Here is a 22,341-nt window from a genome sequence, read left to right on the forward strand (position 1 = left end):
ATTGATTTACAGTAACTTAGGGTATCACTGCATTTTTTCCGAAGTTAATATCTGTTAATGTCATTAATAGATTCAAAGTTAAATGTACTTTATTTTATGTACACGTAATGTCAATGTTTTAATAAATATGCAATGTTTTCCACAGATAAAGTTCTCAAGTGGTATGATGAAACTCCTCTGACTTACAATAACTGGAGGCTGGGAAGACCTAACATAAAGAAGAACAGTTTTTTTGCTGGTGTAAATCTTGATGGTTTTTGGGATATTTATAGTTATTCTCAAAGTTGGCATGCTCAGCACTATAATGTGTACAGTATTCTCGCCTGTAAAATCGAAAGGGGTAAGCAGTAGAGAAGATTTACATGTCGTATTGGAGTGTTGGATGAGGCTTGTAATTTAAGTCCTGGTTCTGCAGTACCTGATATGTAAGGCTTTGGTTTTGCTCCCAGTGAAACACACGGCACAGCTCTCATGGGCTTCTGGGGTTATATGGTCAGTCTGTGCATCACTGCTGTAATATTCCGATCAGGAAGAATGTGTTTGCTGTGTGTCTCCATCAACTGCTCACAGTGTTCAGAGTAGCAAAAGATAACTTGATGTAAGTGGCTTGTACTGAATGCTTTAACAATTGAATGACATTGATATACATGGATTTTAATGCTTTCCGTATGTTCCTAGTAACATGAATGAAGTGCACAGAACTTGTTGTCTTCTTATTCTTTGAAATAGGACCCCGACAGCACAAGCCTCCATTGCCTGAGTCTATTCCACATGTAAACAGAACATACAGGATCCTTCAGAAAAAGTTAACATGGTATGAGGCATTGAGAGAATGCAAACGCAATAGGAGTGATTTAGCGAGTGTACACAGTGAATCACAACAGTTATTTCTAGAAGATATTGTCAAGCAGGATGGCTATCCTCTGTGGCTTGGGTTGTCAATTCATGATGTAAGTATATACTGTTGGTAACCTCAGTAACAGAGCTTGTAAATAACTTTCTGCACAGGATATGAAGTATTTTCTGATGCTTTTTTCCAGTTTCTTGGAATTTCTATTCCATATAGTAAGTTACGTACTTTGTCAACCCTGTGTAACATACATTAAAGTATATTCAATTTTAGTGTGTGTAGCCACACTGAGATATTTTTCCAAATCCTTGAAATTTTAAAATAATATAAAAGTCCCACATCATGCTTTGTGGCACAAGGAAGTGCAATTTGCAACACTACCTTTAGAGGCTCCAGATTTATGGCCCTCTGTAGGATCAGATTGCATTAGCAAATACAATCAGAGAAGGCTGTATGGAGCCTGTTTAGTCCAGGTCAGGACTGGCTCTGCAGCAAGTTATGTGTCCCTTCTCCCAGAAGGCACAGCAAGAGACAGCTGCAGATCATCCTCCTCCTCCTCCTCCTCTGTCTGCTTATCCTTGGAGCCAAAAGCCTGTGGCCCCAACCCTGCTCCCCACACTACTCCCCACACCTGGCCATGGTAGTTAATTGGCAAGAATACCCCTCTGCAGAGAGAGGTGTGTGATTTCTATGGACACCTTTGCTACCTCTGCCTGTCCTTTGGTCTGAATGGGTCCCTCTGCTTCTCACAACTGACCCTTCATTGTCATGGGTTTCCAGCAGCATATCTGAAGTAAGAGCTAGCACAGCAAACCATTCCTGAGCTGACCAGCTTTACTCGCTGAGGCCATCTCGACAGTTTAGCAGTTTGCAACATATCTAATAATATTCATAGTAAGGAAGGCAGACTGCTTAAATGAAACAGCAGGATGAAATGAAGTAAAGTGTTTTCCATAGAATAAAACAAGGCTAATTGCAGGTTTAAACTTACAAACATCCTCCAGTTTCTCCGTTCACACAAGTAAGCAGCATTTCTATGTTAAGAATTGATTGGAAAATACAAACCATTTTGTACATTTATTCAGTATGGATTTAGAAAATGAGGCACTTGCACTTTAATTTATCACTCTACAAGGGATAAATATTCCTACATGACTTACTAATGACTGACAAGATTTAAACCATGACCATATGCAGTGGTTTAGAAGTTGTGTGTTTTTTCTTTAATTAGGGGAGTAAAGCTAATTTTGAATGGTCAGATGGAAGCGACTTTGACTACTACCCTTGGGAATTAGAAAACTCAAATACTACTGAGAACTGTGTTCTGTTGGACACTAAAGGATCTTGGAACCGTACAAAATGTACAAATGTTGCTGAAGGTGCCATTTGCTATAGCCCTCCAAACAGTAAGTGTTATTTTTAATGTTTTGTGTGGTTGTCTTATGTATTCTATCTTTACATGTTGTATTTAGAACTAGAAATGAAGGCTGAAATACTACATGTGATTCCCTATTTAAGAAGAGTTGTCTGTCAGGAACAATAAAACACTTTTTAATACTTAAGGGAGATTAATTCTCTCCATTCCAGTGGTGAAAATCTAAAACAATCCTGGTCGCTTTTTGATCATCTGTGATATGAATTGTACGTATCTTTTCCGAGTTGAAATCCATATCAAACACATACATCAAACTTCAAAACCCCCTAAAAGGCAAGAAAAAATGGTTCCCAAGTCTTTGTGACTTGTCTTATGCTTATTTTCAAATAAATTCTATGACACATGAAGAAGGAATGTAAACTAATTGGAATCATGGTTGTTGGTAGGAGAAGTAGTCCTTGTTAATACTTACTGTCCTGTTACTACAAAGAGACTAAGCACAAACTCCTGCAGCAGAAATAATGTCAATGTCTTTGTCTTTGCAGAGAGACAATTACAGCCAAAGCAAGTGAGCAGAGCCCCAGGATGCCCGCAAGTTGGTGGTACCCTACAATGGATACAGTATAAGGATCACTGTTACGCATTTGACATGGCGTTCTACAATTTTTCAGTATATAATGTGGAAGATGCTAAGAAAGTCTGCCAGAAACTGAGTATGTTTAGACTCTCTATCACATCACAACTTGTAATTAGTACATTATTCGAAAGAAAAAAAAAAAAAACCCCAACAACCAAAAAACCTACCCTGGTTATACCTTAGCTTTTCAGCTTTTATGCTTCTTTAGTTTAGGAAAAGTAATAGCAAGCTTTATTTTTGAACATCTGATTAAGGTTCTTGGTAAAACTCTGCAATGTGCTGACAGTTTGTTTGGCACATGGATATCTGCGAGTAAAATGCGGATAGCCATTGATAGAGGATTCAGAAATTTAAGGCTTACGATTTGGAAGAAACAGTTTTATTTGCATACAATTAACTTTATTATAAGTTAGTGCTGTTAGCAGTGTTTTCTTATTATATCCTTGCATTAGCTGCTTGCTAATAGGGAGCTTGCTAACCTATCAAATGGTTCAAAGCACGTAATATCACTAAAAAACTTAATTTTATGTCAAATTAAAGGATTTTATCTCTTCTTTGATAAGTTATGTGGGGAATTGTATTGCAGAAGATGATGTTAAGCAGTCTTGTGTACAGAATTTTTAATCACCTTCTTAGCTTAGAAGCTAGTGACTGTCATAACTTACTTCTATTGAACTATTACGGTTGGACTCGATGATCTTAAAGGTCTTTTCCAACCTATATGATTCTGTGATCTTATGATGTGAAGTTGAACTCGCTACGTAGGATGAAAAAGAAAAGGTACAAGTAGTCCCAGTCCTGGATGCAGTTTTATATTCCATCCTACCTGGCCTGGTAATTGAAAGAGAAAGTGATCTTTCTCTAAATTAAGCTTCTGTCTTATATTTGCATATACTTGTAAAGAATAGGTATGCTCTCAGCCTGTCTCCAGTATACCCTTTCCTCACTCTTACTCCTTAATTGCTATAACACTGTATAAAACCTGAGGCACAATGAGGGATTGATTTAGAAATTAACTTGACTCAGCAAAATGCTGAGCTTTTGTTCAACTATATTTTTGAAAAGGGCTTATTACTTGGACAAGACTAGTAATTCTGAATGTGGCATATCTTTTGATATCTTCCATGTATGTAGTCCACAGCTGCAGTAAGTTTACTCCCATTTTATTTTGTATGACCTGCTTGAATAACCAGTCATCTGAAGCTGTCTTGTATAACATTACACTGTATTTTGGGGAATGGGGGCTTTATGTCTATTCTGCAGATTACTTCAAGCTAATTTTACAAGCCCAGCTCAGCAAATCTTTTCCCGTAGTAATTGTTCCCACAGAACACTCAATGTACAAGCAGCATGAAAAATATCTGAAGTTGCAATTCTGACTTTCTTCTTCCCCTTAGATCCTTCAGCAACCCTTCTGACTATAGTGGATGCTGAAGAAAACGCATTTGTGAGCACACATATAAAGGAAAATGATCTCATCACCAAGAACGTGTGGCTTGGCCTGGCTCAGAGCTCTAAGGGTAAGAAGTAGCAACCATGTATGAGCATGAGTGTTTCATGTGGTAAATAAAACTGCATAAATTCTCAAATAAGAAAACAGTTTTGTAGTGTTGATAGCCTACAGTAACTTCTGCCTGAGGTTGGAATCCCTCATTTAGCATTATAAAGTCCTTTGGACTTCATTGTAGCTTAAATCTCTTCCTGTTGCACACTTAAGATAATCAGGAGTCACTGAAATTCATTTTCCCCAACACTGTCATTGGTGCCTAATGGTTAGGCTGCAAATGCATCAAATGCTAAAAATCTGGAGAAGAGGTGTGGCTAAAAGTGATGTGTTCATTTTTATTGCTTTTAATATACAGGATAGATAGGCAGCCCTGTTTCTTTTAGCAATGTAAAGAAATCAATAGATGGTGAATGACATTGTGTAACATTACAGCATGTTTTGGTTATCTAAGCTAAGCAATTTTTTTCCCCAACAGATCAGTCCCTGAACTGGCTTGACGGCTCATCAGTTAATTACGTCAACTGGGAAAATAAAACTGCAGAAGTCAATGAAAAATGCAGTGTTATCCTGTCCACAACTGGCACATGGTCCAAAGTTGACTGCAGTCGTAGCCAAAGCAGAGTGGTTTGTAAAGCCCCTTTAGGTACGGAAGCATTGGTTTTTAGCAGAGACTTAATTTTGTAGTTACTATATTCAGGATTTTCTTTTTTTGTTGGGGAAAGTCTGTGTTGAAACAATGAAAGCGCAAGTCACAAAAGAACCTATCAAGTACCTCTGCCTAAGCAGGAGCCTCCTGTTGCTGTTTTACCATAAAATTGCATTTCAGGGACAAATTCTCTAGGAATTTACTTCTCCTGGCTCCCTCTATCCACTTAAAGGGGAAGGGAGAGAACTCAAATTTCCACTTAAAAGAGAGCATAGAGTAGTCACTGTCGCTTCTTACCACAGGGTATCTCTCATGGCTGAGTCTGTGTAGGTGGGAACAGAAAGACTTCTGCTTGTAAGAGATGCCAAGTAAGCATGTACTGCAGATTGTATTTTCAGTCTTGAGGAGGCTTCTGAAAATGGCACCCCACAGCTCCAGGAAAAGACTTGGGCCTTACGTTACTTCCTCATATTCTGCTGTGTCCAGGAAAGCAAGCGGTTACCTGAGCATTGAGCAAGCAAGTTCCTGAGAAGCAGTGGAATCGTTCTGATTTTGTATACATCTTCACTGAAGTGGAAATGCAGGAATAGATTTAATTTCATGCTGCTAAGGAAGACCTCAACAACATCTTTTCAGTGCAAGGGAAGTACAATTCCCTTCCACTCCAAGAGAGTCCAGGAACTCATTAGATTTCTGAAGTATACAAACCTTGAAATGAGTGCAGCATTTACTAATAGGTTTTTTGGACCTCTGAGTCCCTTCCAACCTAAACATGATTAGGAAATTAACAACAGAATGATCAAAAATAGCCTAATAGATGCTGATTCATATGGGAACCTAACTTCCCACGTGATGAAGTGAAGACTATTAATATGATGAAGCAGTTTGTTTTAACTTCAACTAAATCCGTGCAGTATTAGTATATAGCTACCTAAGCGTCAACCCCATGACGAAATATGCTTACCAAAACTCTTAAAGAATAACTATTTGTGTTTTGTTCTGTTACAGGCTCCAATCATACTGGGGTGGCTGTAGCATTTGCCCTGCTAATAATCTTGGTCTTCATTGTTGGATTAGCGTGGTATCTCTATAAAAAGAAGCGTCTTCACTGGAATGCCTTCTCTTCAGTACGCTATCAAAGAGGGATGAGTGATGATGAAACTGATAATGTGTTCACAAAAGATAGCTATTGAGAAACTGTTCCTTCTGGGCAATTTAGCATGAACTTCACTGTGTGAAGCCATAAGGAATGAACTACTTGATGTTTTATTACTTCTTTTTAGAAAAGTAATAAGAAGGTTATTAATGGGGGCTAAATTTTGTTCTTTTATACAAGTGCAATTTTTATTCAAGTCCATGGTAATTATTTACATTTGGCCTCAGCCATTTAAAGTGCAAGGTTTCTAGAGTTCTGTAATATCTTTTGATTTACAGTATTTTCTCTTTACTGGAAAGAGTTTTTAATGGAATAATTAATGCCAACAGTACTTCATGCAACATCACCCTAACGAATACACTTAAAATTGCTACATGAATTCTGTAACTTTGTACAATTAGCCATCAATGACTTCATGCCAAACAATGTACCATTTTGATATGCTGTAAGGGTTTTGCTGCTAGCATTGGGTTACCCTGTAGAAGCTAACACAAAGACAATAAATAGGAGACAAACTGTCTTTGTGTAGCAACTTCTGTAATAAACAGTTACAAATTTTGATGTAGCAGGAGAGAAAGGACAGACAACTAAGTATTCATTCCCACCCAGCTAGAATGTAAATTTTCTTGTTATAGTGGAGGAAGATCATATTGTGATTTCCCCCCTGCTCCAAAGACACACAAAAAAATCATGTTATAGTGGTGAGAGAAGAATCTTCCGTAGAACGTATGTACATTTTGAATAGAGAGTTCTGGGGAATACCCTGCACTAGAGCCATGCCGTCTAGGAGTAAATTAAATAAACATAGAATATTTGAAGCCTGAGACTGTGCAAGCTGGCAGATCACTACTCTTACCCCCTGAAGGTGGTAGTGGGGCTACCAAAAATACCCATTAAGGGCTAACTGCAAACACAAGCAGAACTCAAGATACAATAAAAGCCTTAGCCCTATACAAGCAAAGGCATGAATGTTAGGTTTTATCCTGTGACATAACTGTTCTTTAAGTGAATGGTTCAGTTTCTTTTCACAGTTCCTTTCACAAAGTTTTGAAAGCACAAATAGCAGGAAGGTTTACAGTGAAAATCAGTATCTGGACCTAAGCATTAATTAAATTAAGATTAAAAAACCTGCACTTAGAGTAGTATTTAGAGAAAGACATACCACATTCTATCTATGTCTTCAAACTACTCTGAAATTAGACCTGAGAGATTTTCTTGTAGCTCAAAACACAGAAAAGACCTGCTCCATTTTATGATCTGTTGCAGTGTGACACCCAAGGACAGGCGTGTTACAGTGACAGTGTTCCTTGTTCTGTAACGCAATCCTCCTGATATTTACTTCCCTTAATACTCTTATTTATACTAGGGTTAAATGCCCAACTTTATAGGTGAAATATGTCATCTGTCCAAGAAACAAGGTAAGGTATATCTAAGGAAAGAGTGAGAAAGAATGTATGGTAAATAAACTTGTGTACATAAATGCTAAAAATACTTGAGTATTTTACATAAAACTTAAACTTGATTTTTGTATGTGATGTGTCACTGTGGCCTTTTCTATGCACTCCAAAGAAAGCTATAAAGGGAAAAAGGGAAGACAGAATTGTATCTATTACTCTAACAATTTGATCAATTAATGTTTTGAAAAAGTCTTTAGGCTTTAATGCACAATACAAAGAACAGACATCTTTACTTTTATGAAGGAGGATATGTAAAAGACCAAATAATTCCCCATGTGATGGTGGTAGGATATGATAAATAGGAATACACTTGGTCTGACATGCTGAGAAAAGTACTACTGATTTCTCTGAAGCAACGGTGTGAGGTCATGATGTTCAACTGCCTTTTTTCCCCCTGCAGTTTACTTACGTTGACAGCACTTTTCTTTGTTCCTGTTTGCACTATTTTGATAAGCAAGGGTTTATCATTTGTATTGAGAAATAGAGAACCTGTAGATACTGCTTTAGAGCCAGATAAAACAGCAGCCTGAAGGGGCACAGTAAAGGAACCATTGTGTTAGTTTGCTGATCAAAGAAGTAAGCACTTTTGTTGTTTATTTGGTACTTTGGGCACAATTGTGAACATTTTCTTTCTTCTTTCTTGAGGTAACTTGTAGAAAAAGTCATTATGATGCTAGTTACTATGTAATGAAAATTACTCTCACCCACCTTAAACTTACCCTGGAATGAGAAGTGTTTGAAATGTAACAAAGCCTGGTTCCTGTCATCTTCTGATTTAGCTTATATGCCTAAGTGCTTTGCCAAATGACTCCTAATGTAATGGACTTAAAAAAAAAAAAGTGTTGTTTATTGTCCTTTTCTAACAAACAACACTAGTAAGTGTGGAAAATTATTTACAAATTTTCATGTTTTGAGATTTACTAGTTTTACAGATGTTTATACTTTGAGCATTTTTAGGTGTGAATCTGAAATGGAAAAAGGAAATTAGTAGTAAAATCCTAATTCTCCAACACACATGAGTATATACTTTTTATAAAAAATCATATATTTTATTCTTATGAATGATGTAAATAATTTTTAAGGCCCCATTTCTCATATTTGTTTCACCATACCCAAGTTGTCTAACCACTGGTAATTCTTATTTGAGTAAGCACAACTGCCTTAGCGCAGGTGAGTAACCCACTTTATATGAAATACATAGAAAGATTATTTAGCGGTATTGTTATTGAAAGAATAAAGTTAAATAAAACACTAAACTGCTTACACTGGTTTTATTTCCGTGGAAGCAGTTATCACCGCTAAGGTACAGCTCATTAATCACTGGATAAAAAAGCACATAGCACGGGGGCTGTGATCACAATTAAAGCAGATAAGTAAGTGTTACCACGATAAGAAAACTTTAGAGGTAATAAAAATCTTTGATGTCTTTAAAAAGAATGCCAGTAACTTTCTTTTTGCGGTTGAAAACATACTTTATCATGGAACGTGGTTATACTTAGCTTTTATCAAGCTGCTTCTGGGTTTGCACAGAAAGGGAACATTACTCTTGCCTTTTTGTTTTTAATTCAAGGTGTCGTTCATTAGCACCTTGTGCCCCATCTTAGCTCCAAAGCAGTTTATAAGGGCTCCCAACATAACTCCTCATAAAATATGGGCAAAGTTAAATTACATTCAGCCATGTAACACTTGCAATTAAAGCATGACATGTATTCATTTTAAGTATAATCTGAATTCTGAATTCCAGACCTCCAAAATCTGCAGCTGCTGGTCAAAGGGCAGTGCTATTTTTAGCTACAGTAATGGCTTGCTGTGCTTGCTGGGAGAAACATCCTATTGTGCAAGACAAACGAGGTCATCTGTTTCAAAAACATTAATTAAAAACTGAAGATGAGCAGGGAAATAGAAGCACAGAAATGAAGTGCTGTTACCAGATCACAGAGCAATGGAGTTGGGAAAACATCCTAGAACTCCTTCATCTCAGAGCACAGACCGTCTGCTGGACTGCGGTAGCTCGAGACAAAAACTGTCCCGCTTCAGGTAAATGCACAAAGGTTTTTTGCACACTTACAACTTGATGGGTCTGTCTCATGGGCCTTGCTCTTGTCAGGGCAGAGCTCACTCCTGTGGTGAGCAGAGCAGCAGGGTTTTCAATTCCTCTTCCTGAATTTTGCCCGGTCTCTGAAGACTCTGTCACGGAAAGGTTAATCCACATCTGCCACTAGGCCAGCCAGCACTGCTATTTTAACGCTGTTTCTGCATCAGTAACTTCATTGACACAGAAATAACTTAATTGACACAGAACCACAAGCACTTATGCATGAGCACCATTTGGGCCTGATGCATTTGTTGTACTTCTTTCTTACCATTTTTCCTTTCTCTTCAAACCAAATGCACCGTCTGCTCCTTGCTCTGGACGTATGTTATACATCTAAACATTTTTGAAAGGAGGAAGTAAATTGCATGGCCTGTCAGTGCTATTTTTTTGGTGTGGCTGCAAATAAACAAGGACCAGACATTACAATTTTTGTCGCTAAAAGTCAGAATTAAAATTTGGGCCCTTTATGCATCCACTGTTGCTGTGTGTGTGGAGCACAGTGGGATATGTAACACTCGGGTTCATAAAAGTCAAATGCATGTCAAGAAGTACATAAAGTTCTTATTAACCAAACTAAACAGACTTTGCACAGTTTTAAAGTGAGAACTATGAGCAATAATAAAGAACTAAGCTTAGGAAAAACAGGAGATTAGCTACTGGAGAGAAAAATTCAATTGTCACTCTAATGGGCCTTTCCCATTTAGTTCTGAAGAGTTTTAAGATGAGAGTTGGCAAAACACTAGAAAAAGTAATTTTCTGTTGAGAGCAAATTAACTTGCAAATGGTGCGTAGCATAAATGCCATTTTAAAATGCTGTTATCTTGGTTTCATTCCGTTATGGTATTTTCACATTGAGAACTCCTGTACCCTCTACCGTAGTATCTGCCAGTAACTAAGATTTTTAACAGATTTGGGGGGGGGGGGGGGGTAGGGGAGGATACCAGATGAGGTTTTTATTGTGATTACACAGTAATGCAACACAGACTGTAAGTCCTTCTGGATTTCTGTTTGCCAATGCGGAAGGGACTATAATCATAAACAGAACAACAGTTGTTTGTTAGCTTTGCTCCTTTTCAGCATAAATAGAATAATTTACTCCAATGTGGCTTTTAAGAAAGTGGAATTTCAGTGATACAAAATAATTATTGCAAAACGTGCTTTCTTCATTATGCTGGCCCCTTATGTGCACATTCTTTGTTAGAACAAATGAGAACAAAGATCTTTTCTGCACACTGTATCTCAGGACACTCATATGGATAGTAAGTGTTCTACTCCTGCTTTCTATTAAACTTCTCTTCTCAAATGTCCTGTGTCACAGTTCCCCTTTAACAGATGATATAGAATAGATACTTGTACAAAAACATAGTGCTTATACTCTGTAAAAACTAGCAGGAATTGTATGCATATTCAAATTCAACTTCCAAGTAGTTGGTTGAGATGATTTCACGAGCGTGCATGATTGAATGTCATCCCCATTAGCAACCGAACTGCTTTCTGTTTCATTGAAATGTCTTTATTTTCATAAACATGATCTGGGTCTTTAAAGAGCATCTTGTGTCAAGTGAGAGTGTGAATTATACGTGTATGTGGGTAATAGGAGGGCACATTTACCTAGGGCTGGTGGAGCAGATCATCCTGAGTGCCATCACACGGCATATAGAGGATAACCAAGGGATCAAGCCCAGCCAGCATGGGTTCAGGAAAGGCAGGTCCTGCTTGACCAATCTGATCTCCTACTACAACAAGGTGACCCGCCTAATGGATGAGGGAAAGGCTGTGGATGTTTTCTATCTAGACTTCCGTAAAGCCTTTGACACGGTTTCCCACAGCATTCTCCTGGAGAAACTGGCTGCTCATGGCTTGGACGGGTGTACTCTTCGCTGGGTAAAGAACTGGCTGGATGGCTGGGCCCAAAGGGTGGTGGTGAATGGAGTTTACTCCGGTTGGCGGCCGGTCACAAGCGGTGTTCCCCAGGGCTCTGTGCTGGGGCCAGTTCTGTTTAATATCTTTATCAATGATCTGGGCGAAGGGATCGAGTGCACCCTCAGTAAGTTTGCAGATGACACCAAGTTGTGTGGGACTGTTGATCTGCTTGAGGGTAGGCAGGCTCTGCAGAGGGACCTGGACAGGCTGGATCGATGGGCCAAGGCCAGTTGTATGAGGTTCAACAAGGCCAAGTGCCAGGTCCTGCACTTGGGCCACAGCAACCCCATGCAATGCTACAGGCTTGGGGAAGAGTGGCTGGAAAGCTGCCTGGCAGAGAAGGACCTGGGGGTGTTGGTTGACAGCCAGCTGAATATGAGCCAGCAGTGTGCCCAGGTGGCCAAGAAAGCCAATGGCATCCTGGCTTGTATCAGGAATAGTGTGGCCAGCAGGACTAGGGAAGTGATCGTGCCCCTGTACTCGGCACTGGTGAGGCTGCACCTCGAATGCTGTGTTCAGTTTTGGGCCCCCCACTACAAGAGGGACATTGAGGGGCTGGAGCATGTCCAGAGAAGGGCAACGAAGCTGGGGAAGGGTCTGGAGCAGAAGTCTTATGAGGAGCGGCTGAGGGAACTGGGGTTGTTTAGCCTGGAGAAAAGGAGGCTGAGGGGAGACCTTATCGCTCTCCACAACTACCTGAAAGGAGGTTGTAGCGAGGTGGGGGTCGGTCTCTTCTCCCAGGTAACAAGTGATAGGACAAGAGGAAATGGCCTCAAGTTGCACCAGGGGAGGTTTGGATTAGATATTAGGAAATTTTACTTCACTGAAAGGGTTATCAAGCATTGGAACAGGCTGCCCAGGGAAGTGGTTGAGTCAGCATCCCTGGAGGTATTTAAAAGACATTTGGGTGAGGTGCTTAGGGACATGGTGTAGTGGTGTTAGGTTTACGGTTGGACTTGATCTTAAAGGTCTTTTCCAACCTATACAATTCTGTGATTCTGTGCCTGGGATCGTGAGCTACTATGAGGAAAAGGGCTGGGTTCTTGAAATTTCCATCTTGTATTGTCTCCTGCAGCCACCGTTCTGCTTTGTACCTGTTCTGGCTCATACCAGCTTCGCAGCACTGACAACTAAGCCACCAAAGGATGAACACACCACCACGGGCACGGGAGCCAAAGAGGCAGCCTCACACCAGCACAAGCTGCTGGGAAAGGGGACCAGGAAGCACCAACAGCCAGCCAGCGCGCCCACAAACCTGAAAGGCGTGGGGTGAGCACTGCCAACAGCCCCGCCGCACCAGCACAGGGTGCTGGGAAAGAGGGCCAGAACAGCCAGAACCACCCGAAACGCCAGGACACCGCAGCCCTGGCAGGGGTGGGTCTGTTCCCCGCCTCTGTGAGCAATAAACCTACAGCAGCCAGGGGAAAGCAGCTCTCCCGACTCTGGCCCAAGCACTCACAGCACAAGGAGTTTGCTGTGGGCAACAACCAACGCTCCCCTCTTCCTGCCCCAGGGGACTCCCTCCACACCTCCCCTCCTTCTGCAACCAGGGCTTCTCTTTACACCCCACGCCAGTCTCTCTCACCCTGCAGGACCAGCCTGCTTCTAAGCACTTAAGCACAGACCTTCCTGTGCATCGCTTTGCTCACAGAGCACAACTAACCAAAATGCAGCCATCCTAGGAGAGCTAGGAGGAGAAGCTCCTGGTTTAAATACTGCTCTCCCCATGGGCACACCCTGACAAGGCATAACCAGGGACAGCTGAGTTTCCCCTCACTTACTCAGCTTGGCGCTGCAGCAGGAGAAAGCAGCAAGACGGGTAAGTTGCTCCTATGAATGCATCGGCTCCGTTGCTGGACTTGCAAAAACCATGCCCGATGCCTAACCCAGTACAGAACCAGTTGAGTTTATACTGACGGGCTGTCACTTTTTGAGTAAGAGTTGCATAGGATTTACTGGTGCTTGGTTTTGCAGAAAGGATGCGTTTGGGTTGGTAATTCTGAGCCATTGCAGCATTTCAGGGAAGGCCTGAGGCATCTGCTGTGGTGGGGGAGCAGCGTCTGGTGGCTGCAGGAGGCCACAGACCCGTCCCTGGGTGCAGCGTTAGGAGGAGGCGGTGCTGGGCTCCCTACCAGCCAGTTGTACCCTGCAGCCGGCCGGGTGCCCGAGCCACGGGGCGGCAGGTGGTAGCGCACGTCTGGCAAGAACCAGGAATCACCCAACGTAATGTGTTTGCACTTGGTTGCATCCAGACCTAAACACCGGCGCAGAGGCCGGGTACACTGTGAGATGGGTGCTCCCCGCTGAGGTTTAAAAGGCTGCCCAGCATGAGCCGTGCTTGAAGAGCAGCGCTTAACAGGTGGGTAGAGAGAGGTGAATTTTACTTGCGAGTTCTCGGTAATCACCTCTCTGTTGACTGGCATGGGGCCAAAGTGTGTAGCCAATTGTGGCATTAGGAATCTCTGGTATAAAATGTGGACAAGTGCTTAGCAAATTTGCAATCCACAGATTTAGGAGCTTATATTTTACAGTGGGGGCTGGAATTCATGTGCGAGTGATTTGCTTAAATGCCCAAGGGGAGCATGTCATCTTGAAGTCAATGCAGAGTAATGATACAATGTACAGCCTACAGAGGGAAAGGACGTGTGTTTTAGAAGAAGGCATAAATAAAGTTGACGTTTACAGTCAAACTGGTTTAATAATTAGATACACGTGCTTGTGCTGTAACTTACTGGGGCTGTGCTTTTGTGTATAAACCATTTTATGTTTACTCTGTAGGTGCCGAGTCTAAATTGTACCCTGTTCCAAAGCCTAACTCTAACACCCATTGGCATGAAACTGTTTCATATAAAGTAAACGTTAGAACATACGAACTTGAGTTAACTATTAGAGAAATACTGGGGTGGAGGCTAGAAGGGACTGCACAGCACGCCGGCAGGGTGATAAAACAGAATTAGCATGGGAGTGGGAGAACGGCGTTAGTCAGCCATCACCTCGGGTGGTTATTCACTGCAACCAGAGTCAGAAATGAACTCGTGCATGTTGTCATAGTCGTGCTGGACCCGCAGCGGTGCATGTTTGTTGTCATGCTAGTGATGTATTGGATGAAGCAAGTAGAGTTTGAAATTCAAGAGCTGTGAACAAGTGAGACTGGCTAGACAGCTCCTGCTTTAATCCATGGCAACTGAGGATGGTCTCTGCATTTGCCACCAAGAAAAAATTCAGCTTCAGGTAGCAGCAGCCCAGCAGGCAGTGAGTGGGGGAGACGCCGTGCCAGACCCTGATGTGACCGAGAGGCCATCTTATCACAAGAGGGCTATTCAGGACAGACGTATAGGCCCAGCAGCCTGTGTTTGGTTTTGACACGCTCCTCCACCCAAACAACTGGTAGCTGCCTGTGTGTGACTTAAGGCTTCTTAAGCAGAAAGGAGGCAGAGACGGCGTGGTTTTGGAAGTACACAGAAAGGAACATAACAACTGAGGAAAGAAAAGCAACTGCTGAAGTAAGCAGAGGCAGTTCCAGCCTCAAATAAAGACCTGGAAAGACTACAGAAGGTCATAAGGATGGAGAAACTGAAAATCTGCGAACAGCTGGAGGGGAAATTGCATAGACCTGTCTCCAGGGTCCCAAGGCTCTCGGAGCCAAGGCATATATGAGAGCATATTAATGGGGATTATGCATCATGGCTTGGTTTCTGTACCTGTGTATGTATTGAGGGAACTTTCGTCTGCCAGAGGCTAGTCTGTCTGTGTTGCCGACAGCTCCACTGTCCTCTGTCCAGATTTATCACTTTGGTGACACATGCTCTTAGGTGAACACCATGTCCTGGTCATGCTACCGTAGGAGAAGCGCTGCTGGCAGTTTATTTGAGCTGGAAGCGATTTTCTGTCATTAGTGACTTTGGAGGTGCTGAAGAGAAGGGATGGAGCTGATCCTGCAGACTGGGACTTCGGAGGTAATTAATTCCTCACTCTGCTTTCACCACAGTGACTGTCTCAGAACCAGCCCCTTGAGCTCGCGTGGGACATCTCCCACTGACCAAAGGTACGACCCAGCCCCAGAGTGAGCGGCAGAAGCTGGAAACAAACCTTCCACATTGTAGTGGCAAATTATAGACAATAATTTGCCACAAATGCAAAATTTGCTTCTGAGAGGAAGGGCTGTTGTCTCCTCATGCTGTTGATGCCTGGCTTTTCACTTACGAGTTCTGAGTGGTAGATCTCCAAGTAAACATCTTAACATGAGCACACAATGTCGGTGAGTGAATACAGCCTGTGCAATCCAATAATTTATTAAACTTTCATCTTGTAAAGCCAGTTACAAATTAAAAAAGACAGCAGAAGGAATTCTGTAATAGAAATGAGCAAAATTACAACAAATAGTAATGGGAGTTACATTCCCAAGTGGGTTCAAGCTGCCTGCAGCAACCCAAGAGCCAGAACACAGAGATAGTGCAGAGTTAGGACAGGGATAATCAAGGCTATTCTGATACATAAAGAGATGTAGTCAGTGTACGGACCGATACGAAGTATTACTTCTCAGATTGCCTCTGCATTCCTGTTCTCTCTCACTTGTGACCTGCTCATCTTTTTATTCTTTGTGACAAAAAGGGGTTGTTTGTAGGACCCTTCAGTAAAGCTATTTAAGGCAAAACTCCAGTTGAACATACGATACACAGTAGTGGCTACCCTCTTAGGCTGGCTGCGTGGCAAGTGGAGACAGTGTTTGCACATGCTGCAGTGCAGTGGAAATAAGAGAAAAGCATGGATTATGTACACTGTGTTTCTTCTTGTACTGTCAACCTCAGAACTACAGTGTTCTGCAACACAGTATTAGTGACATGGCACAATTTCATGATGAACTGGAATGGAACCTGTTGCATACTGACTCCTAGTTTTCTTTTCTATGAAATTGCTATTTCATAGCTAACAGGCCTTAGCTGCCACTTCTTCAGAAACGGAGACATCTGATTCTAAACGTAGAACAAGGCCCACGGTACATACAGCTCTTCAGTTTCATTAAGAAACTGAATGGGCCTTTGCCTTCTGGGATCCCAAGACTAGACAAGGGTCATAGAAAATGGCTAGCCACCAGGTTTCTTGATTGCTAATGCAACCAATTTATGATGTGACTCATATTGAATATTGTTTTAAACAATGAAATCAAGTTTCTGAAGTCAAGAGACTGAAGATGACTGTCATCTCTCACTGAGAAGGAAAAAAAAATTCTGCTTCTTCAAATTGCAAGGAGCTATAAAAATCCTCCAAGAAGCAGTTGTTTTGGCAAAACAGCATTGCTTTCAAGTGTGGCTGATGACTAGGGACCTAGAGGAGACTGGAAGGAGATTTGGGGATTCAGTGATGGGAGCAGTTCCAATTAGAATTTGGAGAAGGATGAAGGGTTTGGCATCTGCTTACAGGAGTACAGAGGAAGTGAAATTCTTGCCTATAACCATTTATCTAGGCACCTATTCACTCAGTAGGAAACAGTTCACTTAAAACTAAAGTTCAGGGATCCCACTCATCCTACAATCCCACCTAGGGAAAGAAGGAACTTAACGCAGGCAGCCTGGTCACCATGAAAACCCCTGACCTCCATCTAAAACCTGGTGTTTGTGAAGAACAGCTCTTCTGGAAACGCAACTAAATCAATCTCACCTCCTGGGCTGTATAGGTGAAAGGCAGTCATTACTTTTTAGGCAACAGGTGCTGCTAGGAATGTACCTGGAATGGCACCTGATGATCTATTTCAGTGGTGCTAGTCCCACAGATTTTCTCCTATGTTGGAGTATTTAGAATTTTAACTTAAAGTGCTGCTTTTTACAGTTGTGTACCTGTGAACTTCTATTGGAAGGTAAAAAACCACCTCGGGTGTTTTTGTTTGTTTGTTTGTTTAATGCTCTCTCATGTAGGGTTTGACCTCTTAGTTGGGACCACTTGGCTTCAATTATACCAAGGCATTTTCTTTTAAGACCAGATCAGATCATTAGTATATCCTGAAGAAAAAACCCACAGTGACTTATATTTTAGAGTTGCTTGCAAAATAAATAAAAACCAAACATTCTTTTAGCAGACCATGCTGTGATCCCATGATCCCAGATGTTTGCATGTTGGAAATTCATAAGGAAATTTAAGTTTGCCTCCTGTAGTGCAGAAATGATTCTTGTGAATCTTTCTGCCAGTATGACAGGTAATGGTAAAAGCAGCAGAGAGGACAGGCAGGAGAAGGAGGATGCTTCTGACGTTGCTTCTTTAAGGTACATTGTTCATCAAACAAGCAAGGGGAGAAACAAGTTTTGGACCGTTAATATTTAACAACAGTTGTTGCTGTTTAATGTCTTTGGGCAGAGGTGCAAATCCTACGGTACTGTAGATGTCACTTCAGTTTTTAAATACAGTAGTCAGTCAAGTGGAGTTCTTAAAAAACATCTTTGCTACACTTGTGCTGGCAAGTTGCAAACACCAATCATTAAACAACTGCCTCTCTCTCGTGGCAGTTCATTCATATCACCTAGTCCAGATGCTAGCATGACTGTCCACACTGGTGGCTGATTTGACGCTGCAGCGTTTCTTCACAATCATGTTGATGTATGCTTTCATGATCTTTATTATCTCGCCCACCTAGAGAGAGAACACAATAACAGAGGAGAAGCACGTTAAAAACCTAATTCCATTGAGGCATACCAGACATTTTGCAGGAAAAGATTCCCCTTGTCCAAAGTCATGGCACTGTAAGTTTTGCATGTAGTACTAAATGTGAATGTGACAGTAAGGAAAGAAATGCTTGACAAGTTTGTGGTCTGTTGTAGCGACACTTAAAAAGCTTGTAGCTCAAAGAAAAGCAACTTTAATGCTACTAAACTTTTTTCTTTGCATTTGTGAACTCCCCATTCATATACTGGAAGGGAATGAAAAAACCGAGCACACTCATGAGCACCCAAAATTTGGAATTCCCTGTGGATTGGAAGACCATTCAACCTCCTTCACTTTCTAACCAGCATCTTTCCCCCCCCCCCGTTTATCCCTGTATTCAAGAAGAGGTACCATGACACTTTAGGCTTAAACTCCCTTCATCTTTTTCCTTGGCTGTCCAGTCCATTCAGCAAGAGTTCTCACATATAAGCTTGTCTAGTCCATGGAAATTAGAGCTTTACTGAAGTGCTAGTAGAACTGCACATACAACAAGTCTTTTGTTTCTTGTACCTGGGATGTTTCAAAGAACATTTCTCTCTCATCCACTGTAATTTTGAAGGTGTTAGGCTGTGGTGCTCCGAAGAAAACAATGTGCTCATACTGGAAAGTTTCTAGTGGTTTAGGATCCCCTCGTTTGTAGACAGACACATTCTCTGTGCTGACTCCAAGCCACAGATCATTTGGAAATCCACCCTCCTTGCACTGCAGAAAGAGAAACATGAAATTTTGCATAAATGCAGTGCAGGATCAAACCACCTTTGATTGAAGAAAAAGCCCTCCATTTCTGGCTCCTACAGGACATTTCAGCTCTTCACCCCAACAGAAAAAACAGGATGTCTGCAGAAGGAATCTTGTAGGCACTCCTGCTGCAAAGATTTAGAAGTGACATGGCTGTGAGTCAAATACTAATTGATTAATAAATAACTGTAATACCTAACAGCTCTCATCAGATTTTTAAAGTGATTTAGGAAGTCAATATTCCACTTATTCTTTTACAGATAATATAGTGAGTGCAAGCAACTTCCCATGGTAATCCACCTAGGCAGCAACAAAACTGATAAAACTGGAACTGTGGATTCCTACTCTAGCAGGCTAAGCACAGTGGTCTAAGTGACCCAGTCTGAGCAGTTTCTGTTGCACTGCTGCAGAACAGGATTACACTTTCTGCCTGTAAGGACAATAGAGCTACATTTTACTTTTGCTTTCACTAGCCACCACCTTCTTAAGCCCAGAAGAATTTCCCAAATTCTATTGCTCTTCTAACGAAGTGGGAATCCATTGTCTCCCTCCATTTACCAGGATGCACCACCTTGCTTGCTCTGTGCTCTCTGCATCACACCTCTTTGGGTGTGTGGTACTGCAGGCTTACCCTAAGCTTACTAAGGCAAAATGCAGCCATTTCCTGAAATTCCCTTCTGCTGCTGAGCAATATAACACACTCAGATGCATCTGTTCTCCAGACCATGTCCCTCTTTGGCAGTAGTTACATGAATTTATACATCACCCACCTCAACATCAAAGAGGGTTGACCCATAACCCGGCCACTCCTTTACAATGGACATGTATTTCACCATGGCCTGATGCTGAGAGAGTCCCTGCAGCTTGGTCCATTTCTGTGCTATGCTTGCCCGAGCAGCTGAAAGCTCTTCCTTTACCCACATCTCCATCATCTGCTCCTCTTCTACCCTCTGCTTCTTTACAGAGCCTGTCTTGAAGCTACGTTTCAATGTCCCTTCAAGGAAGCTGGTCCGTCTCCTCTCCAGAGTGTGACTGGTAGTGCCACTGCTCTTTGTTGATTGCAGTATTTTGGATTTTAGTCTGTTAACTGGGTAGATTCCATCCAGGGTCCAACTTATTTTAGAATAATCTCCATGAAGGTACTGCAGCCTTAGAGCTGCTAGGTGCTGCAGAGTGTCCTCTGGTGCAGGAAAATGACCATCTATGAGGCTTTCATGAGCCTACAAACAAACAAAACGTCCCCCAAAGTCATTAGAAAGCAGAAGCACACTTTATTCACAGCTGGGTCCATGTACAGATTCCTATGGCACCTGCCCATCCCAACAGGAAAGCAAATCCCAGCAGGAAAGACATAACTCAGGAGGTCAGAGCAGACGTTATAATAAAGAAGTCAAAGTCTGCAACTGGTCAATGTGAGGGGAACACCTCTTTCTGCAAGCCTGGACAGGACAGAGGTCTCTGAGGGGCCCCTAATCCTGTACTGGAAGTCTTACAGTGAGGACTTTTTAGGTCTGGAACAGACAGGAGAGACCGGAATTGAGGCAATTTGTTTTGTGCTGTACCAGCTACAGCTCCTGTGTGGAGATTATATTCAACACCAGAGAGTTAGATGTAATAAACGCAAGACTCTCAGCCTCAGTCCCATTGCACATCAGCACCTCCCACCTCCTCCTCTTTCACCTGATGTCTCCCCCAATCTTCTTGCTTCTCTTTGCCTGTTCTTCTGTGAAATATATTTATGATTTTTTTTGCTTCATCCATCTAATGTCTGGATAACATCTACTCTCCTACTGTTACTTCTCTTCCACCACTCTCTGCCAGTGACAGCTGTGTAGACTGAAAGCCTTGTCAACAGGGAGTTTGGTACAATTGAGTTTCCACAGAGTACCATGATGTCTTGTTCCTGACTGTTTCCCAGACATTCTGTAGTTAACAATACTTAATCTTCATTTCAAGAAAGCACTCTTAGGGAACCATTGTCTGTGTGATGTACATGCCATCCATTTGACTGACAGTGAGTTTCAGTCTTCATGACACTGACCCTCTTTAACATGTATTAATTAATTTTCAACAGGTATAATTTTCTGAGGCAAGATCAAAGTGTTCATTAGAAGTAAGAAAGATGGGACAAATCACACAGCTGGGTGCTCCAGTCAGTTTAGTTTGGCATTCCTAATTGCAAGGTTATTTCATACCAGTGTGATCTCTGGCCTAACCAGCATCATTGTGCTATGGAGTACAGTGACTTAAAAAAAGATTACTCAGCAGATAAATATTGTCAACTACATTCTCTTTTCCTTTTTCTGTAGTACTCTTCTAATGCCTCTCTGTTAATCAAAAGGAATTGCCCTAAAGATAGGTTTTCTTAGTCAACTCCGGTAACACCCCAAGGATGTGTTGTTCTTGTAAGCTAACAGGCAAATAGCTAGATTTTCAAGTTTTCTTTACACCTATGTTCTGCAAGCAGCTACTTTTAATGATTCTTCTTGAATCATTATCCAAATTTCCGTATCTTTAAAACTTAAAGATAAATTTTAAAAACATTTTATTATCATTAGTCTTCCAGTTTTCTGAAGCCCTTGTTCATTTTTTCTTGCTTTTGTTCTAATAATCCTATTCCCTAGATAACTTTGCAGTGTATCTGCTCGGTAGATTCCAGGAAAAAATCCAACACACTAAATTCTTCTGTTCAAACCAGTAGTCCCACTTCTAATACAAAGTAAGCCAGTTTTCTGTATACTCTTGTGTGCTTCTGCCACCCTGGAAACCAAACCATTCTCCCAGAGTGAGCTTACCTGCTCAAACATGAAGGCAAACTCCACCCCATCTTTGGGAACATTCTCAATATCCAAGAAGCAATAAAGCTTAAAATACAGCTGCCACTGTCCTTCCTCCTCTTCTTCTTCAGAGCCAGCAAGTCTATAGGATAGGAAAGAGAATGAGAGGGGAAAAAAACAATAACCCAAAGCACCACAGTACTGGGATGCCCACAGTGCAACACACAATACAAAGGTACCCCTGGATTTCTGAAACAGAGAGCATACAGAACTACCTGATTTACCAGGACAATCTCACTGCAGCAGACTTTCCTGGTAACTTCCATTTTTTCCCTCTGAGTCACATACAATTTTGATTCAGAAGGAATTAAAGTTCTCTTCGGATATACTTGATCAAAAAATTAGATCAACGGTTCTAGATAAATGCAAGAGTTTAGGGGCAGGACATAAAGTATTCCCCATTTTCAAGATACTGTTTCCATGTAAT

General features: G+C 41.5%; 2 protein-coding genes across 2 annotated transcripts in view; one reads left to right on the forward strand and one right to left on the reverse strand.

The window, feature by feature from the left end:
* LY75 (lymphocyte antigen 75) overlaps nt 1–9,019 on the forward strand; it is a 48,164-nt gene extending 39,145 nt beyond the window's left edge. Inside the window, exons 29-35 of the mRNA XM_075511409.1 lie at nt 146–340; nt 730–950; nt 2,082–2,256; nt 2,771–2,938; nt 4,260–4,382; nt 4,845–5,012; nt 6,024–9,019. Of these exons, the coding sequence (XP_075367524.1) occupies nt 146–340; nt 730–950; nt 2,082–2,256; nt 2,771–2,938; nt 4,260–4,382; nt 4,845–5,012; nt 6,024–6,208 (1,235 nt within the window). The 3' untranslated portion in view covers nt 6,209–9,019. The remainder of the gene's footprint in view (nt 1–145; nt 341–729; nt 951–2,081; nt 2,257–2,770; nt 2,939–4,259; nt 4,383–4,844; nt 5,013–6,023) is intronic.
* A 5,600-nt stretch (nt 9,020–14,619) lies between these two features.
* Nucleotides 14,620–22,341, reverse strand: part of LOC142414763 (unconventional myosin-X-like) — a 96,146-nt gene continuing 88,424 nt past the window's right edge. The window contains exons 38-41 of the mRNA XM_075512397.1: nt 21,873–21,996; nt 19,848–20,297; nt 18,850–19,041; nt 14,620–18,267 (exon numbers count right to left, since the gene is read on the reverse strand). Of these exons, the coding sequence (XP_075368512.1) occupies nt 18,154–18,267; nt 18,850–19,041; nt 19,848–20,297; nt 21,873–21,996 (880 nt within the window). The 3' untranslated portion in view covers nt 14,620–18,153. The remainder of the gene's footprint in view (nt 18,268–18,849; nt 19,042–19,847; nt 20,298–21,872; nt 21,997–22,341) is intronic.

This window comes from Mycteria americana, chromosome 9 (assembly GCF_035582795.1).
Source record: "Mycteria americana isolate JAX WOST 10 ecotype Jacksonville Zoo and Gardens chromosome 9, USCA_MyAme_1.0, whole genome shotgun sequence".
Lineage (NCBI taxonomy): Eukaryota > Metazoa > Chordata > Aves > Ciconiiformes > Ciconiidae > Mycteria > Mycteria americana.